The 13,836-nt window shown below is 46.7% G+C and overlaps 1 protein-coding gene across 1 annotated transcript; it reads left to right on the forward strand.

The window, feature by feature from the left end:
• The first annotated feature begins 6,064 nt into the window (after window positions 1-6,064).
• dusp14 (dual specificity phosphatase 14) lies at window positions 6,065-13,291 on the forward strand. Its single transcript, XM_060074973.1, has 2 exons — window positions 6,065-6,496; window positions 11,150-13,291. Exon 2 carries the CDS (start codon window positions 11,275-11,277, stop codon window positions 11,887-11,889), a length of 615 nt encoding a protein of 204 aa, XP_059930956.1. The 5' UTR covers window positions 6,065-6,496; window positions 11,150-11,274; the 3' UTR covers window positions 11,890-13,291.
• Window positions 13,292-13,836: the final 545 nt, after the last annotated feature.

The raw sequence follows: 13,836 nt of genomic DNA on the forward strand, positions 1-13,836 counted from the left end.
TCCAGCTGTCACTGACTGAAGGAAGACCTGTCAGTCGGTGTTCAATACAAAGTACGGCATAAAGGGGGAAAGTGCAACTGCTGCCTCTTCCACAGTATTTGAATGCTCTATAAATGTCCCCTATTTTTTTAAATGAGGATGCATCTCTGTGTTCTATCTTGGGAATAGAAACATGGATGCATTTGCATGCATTTAAGCAGAGGAATGGAAACAATTCCGGAGTGTCACGACGATGAACTGGGGGAGCACTTTCACATCCTCGGAAATGTCTCAGACCGTTCGTACATTGTTTGGCAATTGTTTTAATGAGAAGACCCCCGATCTACCTAGGAAGTATGATTCATTATTAAAACAGTGCGCTGTAGTCATTAGAGATGCAAGCACCGGCAGCTATAACCCAAAAATGATCTTGAATAAAATTCCAAAAAATTGGCAGCAGATGGGCCCCTCCAGTGTTGTACCGATTGTAAACATCACCGCTGCTACTGACAAATGTCTATTTAGAAAAGTGCCCACTTTGTGGAGCACACAGCCAGTGCTTCCTTGGCATTCGGTTTGAACTCGTCGAATTAGTCTTCTGGTGTTTGTTGCCTAGTTCCTTTTTCAGAAGGAAAAAGGAACTAGGCAACACACACACACACACACACACACACACACACACACACACACACACACACACACACACACACACACACACACACACACACACACACTCAGTCACTATCGCAGCCATCAACAGAGAGGTGAGCCATCCTGGCTTTGTCAACACAGGAGGTTCCCTTGGCAACCAGGTCTCTGGCATTCTGGAGGCTGAAAGGATCGGCTGTAGAAAACAAAGGCAGGTAGGAGAGACACACACACACACACACACACACACACACACACACACACACACACACACACCTTCACCTCTCCACACTGTTGCTCTTCTCCTGGGCACAGGAGTCGTGACTAACTAGAGCAGTACACAGAATTGATTGCACACGCACGCACACACACACACACACACACACACACACACACACACACACACACACACACACACACACACACACACACACACACACACACACACACACACACACACACACACACACACACACACACACACCCGGCAATACACACAAACACTACACCACACCACACACACACACAATCTCACTCCACCCACGCACAAAGGTGCACACACACAGCTCCCCATCCGTGTACGTGTGTGTCCTCTGAGGGAAGAATCCCTGGAGCAGAGTCAAGCTGTTCAGCGGTCACATATTTATAAAGAATAAGAGCAACAAAACATCAACCGCCCTGCCTCTCTCTTCTGAAGGGACCCACTTCCCTTTGAAAGACATAACATGGATGTCATCAGAACGAGACCTGTACCCCCCCCCCCCCCCCCCCCCCTGGCGTGCAGCGTGATGATGCTGTAGATCAGGCCTATTCAACTAGCGGCCCGCGGGCCGAATATGGCCCTTCCTATTTATTTTATGGCCCGCAAGAGGTTGCCTGCAGACCTAAAAAAAATAATAATTTGCGTGTGTAATATATATGACCAGCCAATAAACGCAAAGTATGCTACGGCAACAGGATTACACCCGCTCTGTCTACATCTGCCATTGCCTCAATCAAGCTCACTTTGCATTTTATGCTTGCGGACCACGGAGAAACTCACTTTAGCAAGGCTAACAAAAGCTCCAAGATGTCTCTTTCCAAGCCAAAAAACGTAAGGTTGATGTTGAAAAACGCCAATTCAAAACGATTTGGACTGAAAAATATTTATTTACTTTGCCATCCGCCACAAGTAGTAAACCGGTGTGTTTAGTGTGCAACAAAGCCATTTCCATGATGAAGGAATACAAGGTGAAGAGGCACTACAACTCAAATCACGGCTTGTTTGCTGCCAGTTTTCTCATATGAAAAAACAAGGATACGTTGCTCCATGACCAGTGAGAAGCTGCATGAGTGTCTCAGGATTGGCCTTACAACGTATGAACTAGGGATGGGCGTGAGGTATCGATTACTTGATCGATTAATTGACATTATAAGTTTTGTATGTGTGGCCCATGAACCACCAGCGGTTTTCCTTTTTGGCCCACTTGTTAAGGAGGTTGAATAGCCCTGCTGTAGATCAACGCATGGATCAGACGCCGGCGCCACCAAGATCATAGAGACAGTTGTCTTGAGGGGGTTTTGGGGGGGGCTGGGGGCGGGAGAGACGACCCCATGCTGGGCACAGCCGTCCGCGTGTTACCACAACAAACACTTAGCTCACGTGTCAGTTTAGAAACTGACACGTTTCTAAACTGACACGTTTCTAAACCCCCACCCCCGGGGTCAGGATCAGCTTTATTTAGACATCTTTATCCCAAGCCCCTCTCCCCCGCCCCAAGCCCCACCCCCACACCAATGGCCATCACACACATATCCAATCACACACATAAAACCCACCCACCTACCCATCACACAGACACACACATATAACCCCTATTCCAACATGCACACACACATAACACCCACCCGCCCATAAAACACACATGTAACCCCCTCCCTGTCCAATCATGCACACACATAACACCCCCCCCCCCCCCCCCCTTTCTCCCTCTCTCCACGTGTTACCCACCGCCCCGCTAATTCGCTAGCGTGCTTGAGCACATTCTCCCGCGGCGCGCTAGCATGACACCAGTGACACGAGGAGGGAATGCTAAGCAGGGGCACTTTGTTTGGGCTCAGCGGCTTCATGTCGCAAGGTATAGCCGTTCATTATCTGATTAGCTCAAGACAATAGCGCTACCATTAGCCATTTCTCTTTCAGTGAGAAGGTCAGACCGCACAAATAAGTCTTTAGACTCGTGTCTGGCGTCAGTGTTCCTTTTCTCGGTTGTTTCTTTCCTTTGGCATGGAGAGGAAAATGCCAGGATGTATGTTTTCACTACACAGAGGAGAATGCCAGGGTGGAGGTTTTTAATATGGATAGGAAAGTGCTAGGGTTGGAGGTTTTCACCATGGAGAGCCAGAACACAGCTGGACAGCCCTGTAAATGTCAGCCTTTGTAAACCTAATTTTTCTTTACTATAGTCTAGGACCTCCTGTCTTTATTTCTGCCCGGACCCTCACACTGGGATGGAACAAAAGATTGAGCCTTAATTATTCTCGACGAAGGAAACCTATTTTTTGCACGTGTGTGAGAGAGTCTGCATGCGTGTTAGCAATAGAAAGTTTACAAAAGTAAAATCATAGTAAAGTCATTGCAAATTTAAAACACGGACATTCAAGTGTTTGGTTCACCTCTCAGTGGCGTGGAAACATCCAAACTCGTGTGCAGCATGAAACTACCTTACCAGGGCAGTTTGTATGCACTACCCCTAACCAGCCAATGGATGTCAATGGCTTGCAAACTGCCAAATTTCAGAACAGGTGTAGACCGCGATAGGGGCTGAATGGGCAGAAATCATGGCTGGTGTAGATCATGACAAAGACAATGTCAACAATTAACCTGGGGTCTTGGCAAACCGCCCAAACCTTTTATAATATTTACCAGCGCAGGCCATCAGATTCCTACATACTTGACTATTATTTTGGGGGTGAAAAAACTGGTTCATATCACTCCAGCGAAGCGCAGGGTGGCCTGTACTGTGGGAGCCATCTGTGCCCCGGCGTGAGCAGCGGTCAGGGTGAATCAGTGTCACTGGCCGACTATTTAGAGCGCCGCGGGCGGCAGGAGTGGCCGCAGGTGCATGTTGTCGGGGTGATGGTGTCATTGTGGATGTGCAGCAGGACCGTATTAAACAGCAGCAACACAACTGACTCATCTGCCATTTCTCCTCTCTCACAACAGTCCCTGTGTCTGCAGCCTCTCTCTCTCTCTCTCTCTCTCTCTCTCTCTCTCTCTCTCTCTCTCTCTCTCTCTCTCTCTCTCTCTCTCTCTCTCTCTCTCTCTCTCTCTCTCTCTCTCTCTCTCTCTCTCTCTCTCTCTCTCTCTCTCTCTCTCTCTCTCTCTCTCTCTCTCTCTCTCTCTCTCTCACGTCTCTCCACCCACCTCTATCTCTCTCTACCTCACTCTCTCCTTATACCAGAACACAAAGCATCTCTACGCCCCCTTGCTTGTATACTGGAATACAAACACACACTCTCTCTCTCGCACACTTCCACAAACACACACGTGACGTACACAACCACACAAAGAAAACACACACACACACACACACACACACACACACACACACACACACACACACACACACACACACACACACACACACACACACACACACACACACACACACACACACACACACACACAGAGAGAGAAGAAAACACAGTATATGTCTTGCTGGGTTAACCCTCTGTATTCCCAGTCGTGCTTGGTCCTCCGGTCACATAGAAGAACGACAGTTTGCCACACAGATTACACGTCCATCCTTATGCATCCATCATTTGACTGGTAATAAGCATTAGCAACAACACATAGCGTGAACGATCATCAGCCTCCTGGTGCCTACTGCTCATGAAGCTCCCCATGTAAAGCATAGAAACGTCTACAATGAATAATCACTGTGTTTAGGCTCCTGTCCCTCCAGCCAGTAGCGTACGGACAGACAGTAATGCAGCGATGCATCATCTCGCACTTGGCAACAACAGGACTTCATTTCGGTTCACTGAGTGCAGAATGTAATTAGGAGGGGATCTTATTCTAAGGGCCAACAGGTTTATGGGTAGGAGGATGATTTCACTGTGGGCATAGACTCTGAAAAGGCTTTGATATTTAAATCCATCTCGTGGATGAGTCTCAGTGTCATGTTTTCAAAAAGATAATTTGGTCAATTATGACTTGCAGACTGAAATATGAAAATTCTTTTCAGGCCAAAGAAGATTCTTGTCAAAGTAGTCCTAACTGTGTGTTTGTGTTAGTGATGTCTCTCAGCAATGCTAGGGCTGACTTTTGACTTTGTATGAAAATATATGGTTTGTGGTTTTAAGTGTATTTGCAGTGAGCTCCAATACCACGACTCTGCATCTTATTGGCTGTAGTTCCTTCCTTTGACGTGGACTTCTTGACATGCATTGCAGTGGAATGAGTCTGCCTTGGTATCACCTTGAACAAGGCATTAAATACTCAGAATAACGTTATGAGTCCTTGACGGCTCAACCACATTAACATTCATCAGCAGATCTTTGACTGAACAAGTAAGGGTGCTTAAGTTAAGGGTCCTCACGATTAAATGAAAGGGTCTTGCACAGGCTAGTAACAAAACACTTGGAACCGATCCTGGACGTCCACCAGACTGCCTTTGGTTGTTGAGCCCACTTTAAATAAACAACAGTTCTGTATGGGCAGCAAATCACTCAGTTGGGCAAAGTTGGAAAGTGGGTGGTTGATGTGTATCTTATTAACTGTGGTTCCATCACAAGTTCAAAAAGATGAGCAGAGATGTGGAGTTTTTTTTTTTTCAGCTCCTGCTAGGAGCTGTTAAGTACTGAAGGGGTCTAGCGAAGCGAAAACGTGACCGTGGTTCTGACATCTTGTACAACGTAGCAGCACACGTTTCCATGGCAATTTAAGATGTGAAAAAAGTTTCTCATTGACCCGTTTGGCCTCTGACATGATGTTCTGTACTCTAGGACTAGGCTACTCTATTTATTATGTATGAGTCTTTTGTATAATTTTACGGATTTAAATAAGAAATGGGAGCACTGAGATGTTACATGGAATATTTTGTATGAATACATCAGCATTACCAGTACAAATGTTATCACCTATGGATCCAAAGGCCTACCAGGGACACTGAAAGGTACCATAAAGGTACAATAGTTAACATTAGTTAATGCAGTAATAAGCATTATAACAATAGCATTGGGTTAGGTTTAACCCTATTAAATATTGTTTCAATTAATACGTCAACATGAACATAATTGAAGCATCCTCATTGTTAAGTGTCAACAGTCTATCTTATTTCTGAAACGTTGAAAACTAACCAAAAAGTCTAAATACACACCATGAGTGTACAATGCTGAAATGTGCCGCGTGTTAAACATAGTGTTAAACACAGAACATAGATTGCTGACTGGCGGAAGACAAGATGCCACAGTGTTCAATCCGAGCGTTTCAGCCTCACTTCAAATCTCGTAGGGACGTAACAGGAGCATCATACGCCTTGGCTCGTGTGTAGCCCACCTCACTGCGTGTAATAGTGGGAAGGAGGCGCCTGCCACCACCAGTACCAACCCACTGGCCCAGTGCACCTCCGTCCTGTAGCGCAACACGCTGGTCCTACTCGGTCCCGGAGAACGGACCGAACGAACAACCAGAGAGGACTTTGATTTATCTTCCGATTGCTTCGGATTGTTTCGTCTTTCATCTTATTGACAGCCCTCCCAGTGTTAGTTGTCCCAGCTGTGAGCCTGTACAGTAGTTTTCTTGTGTCCAGATCGTGAGGGGCAGACCCGCGCCCACAACACCCTGCTGTCTGAATAACGATCTCATCCGCACCGGAGAGCTTTGGTAAGTGGAGTTACTTTCTCTCCTATCCGATGAAATATCCTCACGATGATGTCTGTTTTAGACTTAAACATGATCAGCGTGATGCAGAGGCTTCAAATAAGCATATAGATAAAAAATATGCAGTATCAGTGGGCTACGGGAAGAAATGGACGCACCAGACACTTGTAGCGTGTGAGACCGACGTGCTGCTTATTTAGCTATTATTTTAATAATTCTGTTGGAACATCCGGACGATTTCACATCCACTGTGGATGTGAAATCGTTTTTTATGTGTGGATGATCCACACATAAAAAAAATCAAAATCAAAGAAGAGGCATTATTTCTACTTAGTTTTACCCGGGGTGGATTATGGTGGAGAACTTGGAGCTAACGTGCACGCGCACATGCACGACAGAGGCGTGCGCAGAGGAAATGTGTTGGAAGTTTGGGGTTGTCTTGGTATTTAGGTGTCAGAGAAGGTCATGCCTGGATAAGGACCGACGCGTATTACTATTAGAGACATTCGCATGGCAAACGGTCTTACCATGCCATTTCTGTATCACATGGGCCTATTACAATGGGGGTAAAAGACATATGAAAAAGTCTCCCCCAGTCTCATATTACCCTATATTCAGACAGATTTTAAATGTGTCGTTTAATTATGATTGCCACTTAACTCCAGCAAGCAATATTCACTGGTAATAGTAGACTCATGGTTTGGCATAGTAGGGCTATGGTACAGTGAGAAATTGGACTTGGTCTTTAAGTATTCCCCCAATAAATTGGGTCATCATGCCAGTGAGAACCGGCAGCACACTGCAGGGAAATGCTACTCAACTGTAATGAAAGGCAGGGAAATAAGAGCGCTAATGTTGAATTAGTCATGTTGGGTGATGTAAAAACATTACACCCCCCACTAGAACTCCAATACTTCCTAGACTAACGACATGCCTTTCTGGGGACACATGTGATACGTTTCTGGGCAGTAGTACAAGTTAAACATACCCTTCTGTCATGTTTTAGCAGACGCTTTAGTCCAAAGCGACTTATTCCTGGCTTATTCACTCATTTCCTGGGTAGAGTTATGCATCTTGCTCAAGGATGTAGACATTGGCGATCAAACCCAAATCCCCCCAGTACTCACTGTTATTACCTGGACTGCAACCAACCCTGGTTGAATATGTAACTGAATGGGCCTTTAGTGCCATTATGCACAGCACAATGGGTTGAAGAAGTGAGGTAATGCCATTGTTAGCTAGGACCACAGGTGGGAATCAAACCCAGGTCACTACCACTGGTTAGCGCACTAACAGGTTTAGCCATCAAGCCGTCCATCCAGGAACCAATTTGACTTAATGTATTCAACAGATAACATTAGAGTGGAGTCAAACCTACTGTATATCTATATCTGTCCTGCTGGCATCCCCTAACGCAGTGTTGAGTGTCTGGAGAATTCTGGTGTTTTCATACACAGGCCTATCCACACAGGGTATGGGTGTCAATAAGGAATGAGTTTCAGCGGCCTGATTCTCAGCCGGGCGGATCAGGTGTCCGGCCTGCGTCCGCAGTAGTGGAGTAGGTGTTGGTGGTGAGGGTGGGGGTCAGCTTGGGTGTCATGTCACCCCAGGTGGATAACATTTCCCATTAGTCCTGGCCAGAAATGGATCCTGAGTCCGGGAGTCAGTGCATGAGTGGAATCTGTTCATGGAAAGAGGGAAAGGGAGGGCCGGGTTGGTCTTATATGCACAGAGATATGCATTCAAGATTTGTGACCGTGAGCCCACCTGTTGACAGACGTAAATCCATGGTGAGGGATGAGGATTTGTTCTCCGTAGGGCAGGGAATGGTTTGCTGATAAACCCCTGGGTCAACCATGCCTCAGCAACCTCGTCCTGGTGTAGCCTACGTCTCCATCCAAGACGCTGAACTGCAGAGTGGAGAAAGTGCCCGAGTCACAGCCTAAGCCGATTGATTCCTTGGCTTGTTTTGCAGAGTAGATCTTCAGAATCCCCATGTCGATTGACAATGAGTGACACTCGTTCGATGTCGACACGCAGCGGTCGATTGCTCGTTAACCACAGCGACCGCGTTTCTTTTTGTACGTCTTCCCGTTCGCGGTGGGTGAGGCTCAACGTGCGGCGGACAGAAACTGGCGAGGCCATCTCTACGGGGCCGTGGGAGCCACACCTTGGAGGCCCTTCAAAAGCGCCATTGATTATTGTGTTTCCTTATCATTCCCTCTAATTGAATAGCGCTGGCAGCAGCACAGGCAGCTACTGGGCGGTGGGAAGGCTTTGCCTTGTGGCTAAGAAAGCAGTTTGTGGTCGCTATAAAACGCACACATTCGTTCCTTTTTCTCCTTAGAAAAGCTTCACCTCATGGCTTGGTGTGAAATCATTCCCCTAGTTTTCACATTTGGAAAGATTGCCGAATACGGTTGAAATCCCAGGGTCGTATAGGTTATCACTTCTTCTGTTCTACCAAATATATATATATATATATATATATATATATATATAAACATTATATATAATGATTGCACTTAGAGAAAAAAGGTACAGCAATTTGCATGCCTTTCAAAATCATCGTTTTATTTTGACAATACAAATGGGGGGCCTGGTGCTATAATTAACAGCAATTACTTTGGGATTAATCAAACCTCTTTGTTTTGGTCGGAGCTCATGTTGCACAGTCAAACACAAAACAAACACAAAACACAAGCTGTATATGTTAAAACAGCCAATACACAGTCTCCCTCAGTAAAATAGCGTGCGCTTATTAGAATAGTTCAATTGTGAAAGCACTAAAAGGAGAACATATAAGAAATATTCTATAAAAGTGTGTGTTGGTGAAGCGATTTAAAAAGGATTGCTCCACTTTGAGCCCTAAAGTTCTGCTGCCTTCAGATTGAGCAGGGCGTCTGAGGAACCGGCGTCCTTCCCTCAAACACGACAGCAACAGAGAGCCGCTCTACTCCGGCAGCAGTGACACCGGGATCGTTGTTATCACCAACGGCAACGGTGTAGTGAGCCGCACCTCGCTGTGACCCATGGCAACCATTTCGCAGCAAAAGGTGGAGAGTAATTGACGGACGGGTTTAAGTGATGGGCCATACGGCACGGAAAGCTCAGAGGAACACCTCATTATACCAGCTCGCCCGTCTCCGTGTGGGAGAGAGCGGGGAGATGGCCAGTGTGCGCTACACAGATTAAAACGTTGGGAGGGGGAATGTGTGAGTTGCGGCAAAAAAGGGGGATTGCTATTTGATCAATGAAGGGACCTTAAAGCCTTGGGGAAATAACTCTATAAAAGGGGGCTAATTCCGTTACTCACTGCGAGGCTCATGCTTTCAATACGGGCGGCTATATCTGGGCAGCTTAGGGGAATATTGGAATAGGTTTAGACAGGAAGATTAGATAAATATTCAGAACGACTTTTTTATCTGTTGCATTTTCCATTTCCAGCGTTTATCAGTGAATCTGCTAAAGTAAAGAACATATCTGTAATGTTGGAAAGCCGATTCATATTTATTCATATATATGTATAGACAGTTTTTATACCTGCATTTATTTCGTGATGAATTCAGCTTCAGCCCTGGTGGCGGTTACATTCTGTTGTCACGCTTGGCAGCACATGTCAGCAGGTATCTTCTTCAGGGTCAGATAGCGAGCTCATTTCATATTAAACGTGGTCAATGGTGCGATGCCTGTCACTCAGACTCTGTCTGGGCTGGTTCAAGAGGACACTACAGAACAGGGTACTGTAGTGAACAAGATGTCCCTACAGACTAGGGTACTGTAGTGAAGGAGATGATGCAGACTCAACAGGTGTAAAGCCTAGCTTAGGGCTATGTTCTGCTGATAAATAAAGGCGGGGAGAATCGTGCGGACCATATCAATTGTATTACGTTTCTTAAAGACTTCTACTGGCAACTTTAATCAATCCCAATCCCTTATGTTTGATTGAATAATGCTGGTAGAACGCTGGTAGATCAAATAACAAATAATATTAATAACAGTAGACATACAGCAACCCATATCAATATGAATAGAATATTTACAGTAGTGTATGCCCAAAGGGAGACGAGATCTGTATGCGAGAGTCATGCCTGGGTGGGTGTGAGATGAGAAATGTCTATTTGGCTCCAGGGCTCGGAGCCTGTATAGATGAAAGAAGCCCATGTCAATATGAGAGAGGTCCGGCGGGCATGTTAAGCAATCTCTCCCTCAACCCCTGTCGCTCTCTCCATCTCTCACCCACAGGCAGGCACTCTAAATATACGGCAAAAGGGAGGCTCTTACGTGACGTCGTGAAACGATGTAGGTCAAAGTGTTGCGTTGGCGAATTGTAGTATTAGTCATTGTTTCCGGAACATCTTGTTCAAGGCTGTTATTCCCAGTTTTGCAGTCTCAGTCGAAGGTTCGGCTCCAAAGGGTATTCATCTCTGTCTGTGCTCGGGTTTACAGTTAGACATTAATTCATCTAATTTGTTTTCAATTGATCCAGCATGACATTTAAATAAAACTGCCCAAAAGCTCAATGCGGTTCCCCATGGATTCAAACACAAACTGCTAATTGAATGCAAGTGTTGACTAACAGTGTGGGTATGTAGGTCATCAAAGTGTGACCTACATTACATTAATATCTCACCACGTGTTCCTCTTTTGTTCCAGGACCATCCGTCACTCCCAACTCCCTCTCCACGGCTATGACCCACAGCGAGTGACGTCTCTCCACTTCACACACACACACACACACACCCTTACTTTCCAATCGACCCAACGCCTCCGGTTCCACCATGGGTTCCCGCAGCCAGGGTTTCTTCCACCACCGCTCCATGGTGCCCGCGGCCGTGCCCCGACTGCTGGCCGAGACCACCAGCCTGCTGGGGGGCATCGCGCAGATCACCCCCAACCTGTTCCTCAGCCGGGGCAACGTGGCGTCCAACCGCAGCCTGCTGCTGTCCAAGGGCATCACGTGCGTGGTCAACGCCACCATCGAGCTGCCCAACTTCAACTGGCCCCACGTGGAGTACGTCAAGGTGCCCCTGGCCGACATGCCCCACTCGCCGCTCTCGCTGTACTTCGACAGCATCGCCGACAAGATCCACAGCGTGGGGCGCAAGCGCGGGGCCGTGCTGGTGCACTGCGCGGCCGGGGTGAGCCGCTCGGCGTCGCTGTGCCTGGCCTACCTCATGAAGTACCACCGCGTGTCCCTGGCCGAGGCCCACGCCTGGGTGAAGGCCCGGCGGCCCGTCATCAGGCCCAACGGGGGCTTCTGGCGCCAGCTCATCGAGTACGAGAGGAAGCTGTTCGGCAGGAACTCGGTGAAGATGGTGCAGACGCCCTACGGGGTCATACCCGACGTCTACGAGAGGGACCGCAGGACCCTGGCGCCGTACTGGGGCCTGTGACGGGGGGGGGGACTGGACTAGCGAGGGAAGGGAAGGGAAGGGAAGGAAGAGGGAGGAGGCAGGTTTGATGGGGTGGGGTTGGGGGGGAAGGATGAGCGTCGTTTGAGGGTCTTTGCAGTTTCATGCTCAGCCTGCAGCCCCCCCAGCGTTTCTGCGGGTTCCTCTATGTAAAATAAAGTGTTATGGAGGAGGGAATGGTCGATTCCAACCGAGCATTGGTGAAGGGGGCTGCCTTCTGTCCAGCCGTACTCCAGAACAGACATTCAAAATCCTCCCGACGAGTTGAGGGGAGTGGAAGATGTGACTTCTACTCCCCTATCGTCACGGGGAAAATATACCAGAATATGAACTCAATAGAGAATACAAAAAGTTGATCCGGTAAACATCAACAATGATTCATGTCATTTTCTGCAAAACATCAAATTAAGTCAGTTGAACTTTCCACAGGAGCAAGGGCATAAAGAGAGACCCCAACGATACCGATAAAAAGTATGTAAAGAAAATATGAAACAAAAAAGGTAAAAAAAAGAGAAATGGGGTTGTAGCTGCTCTCTTTTTCTCCAGGTTGACCTTTCCACTGGACTCCATAGAATAACCGTGTATGCAATGAGAGAGTGTTGGGCTGAGAGTACAGACCCAGCGAGTCTCTGTTGACAACGTAGTGATTGAGGCCCAGGCCTCGGCGTAGTGTCATGTCGTGGTATTGTGCCAGTTCTTCGGTGGTTATCTTCAATGTGTGGGGCTGTATGCTGTAAGCTCGATTTATGGTAGCACTTTAAAAAAAACGTCAAAATCAGTGTACAGAGTAGAAAAAAATTGATATAAAAGGCGTAGAAAGATTATGTTAGAAAAAGTGTATTGTTGGAAAGGATATTTTGGAGCAGTTTTAGCGCTGAAAAAATGGGAAGCATATGGTCGTATATATATTTTAAATGAAATAGTTGAACGATGTTACTATATCAATTAATTTTTTTTAAGCTAAATGAAAGTGCTAGAAAAGAATGGTAACAGATGAGCCTGTCGTTGGCTAACTGTCCGCGACACCAAGAGAAAGTGAAAACTCTGTGGTGACGGCTTGGAGAGAACCGGTTTGTGGCGGCTGATTTGTACCATGCATTAAAATTCAACAAGTAGCAAGGTACAAAACGAGACAGCGGTTTACCATTGTGGATTACAGCCCTAAACAAATCAATCAACAGTTTTCACTGGTGAACAATCACAGGTATGGCTTTGAAGACGGACCATAGCAGGAAAGAGGCACATTTAGACCTGTGCGTCACAGGCAGAACCTGAATTTACAAGTTGTTTAACGACCCAAATGATATATATATATATATATAGTAACAAAAAGAAGCTCATGCCACTGTTTGTGTTTAAATTTGATTAAAATTAATAACTCATACATGCCTTGCGTCTTTTCTACATTCGTTGACTCCTTCAGAGGTTCAGATGCCGACACTCATTCGATATGCATGACCTAATTCAACATTCAAGCCCTGTTGCGGCTCCATTCTGTCCAATTTTCAACATGTCATTGGAGATCACATCTTTTCCTCCATGGCTTTTCACATGAAAGGGCACTGCACCTTTCAGCAAGGCACCGTTCACTTCCCTTGCCACCTCTTCCCCTCGGCGTCTGTATGTGGCCGTCTTCCATCACTCCTCTTCATCACCGTCTCTACAGAGAGCACCCAGCCGGCAGACATCGACCAGAGCTCTTTGCTCCGTGGCCACTCTTCTCTGAGGATGTCACATGTGTCATAACTCGCACACCCCAGACCTGCCCGGTGGGACACCACAGAGGTGACTGAGGAACGAGTGATGGGCCTCTGTATGTCTTGATCACGTCTCCTCTCTTTTTTTCTATATCACTCTCACTCCATTGCTCTCTCTCCTCCTTTGTATCTCTATCACTCTCTCTTTGTATCTATCACTCTCACTACCTCT

Source organism: Gadus macrocephalus, chromosome 16 (assembly GCF_031168955.1).
Source record: "Gadus macrocephalus chromosome 16, ASM3116895v1".
Lineage (NCBI taxonomy): Eukaryota > Metazoa > Chordata > Actinopteri > Gadiformes > Gadidae > Gadus > Gadus macrocephalus.

Excerpts from the sequence above, each read along its gene's own strand:
- dusp14 (XM_060074973.1), top strand. The coding sequence starts at position 11,275 with ATGGGTTCCCGCAGCCAGGGTTTCTTCCACCACCGCTCCATGGTGCCC.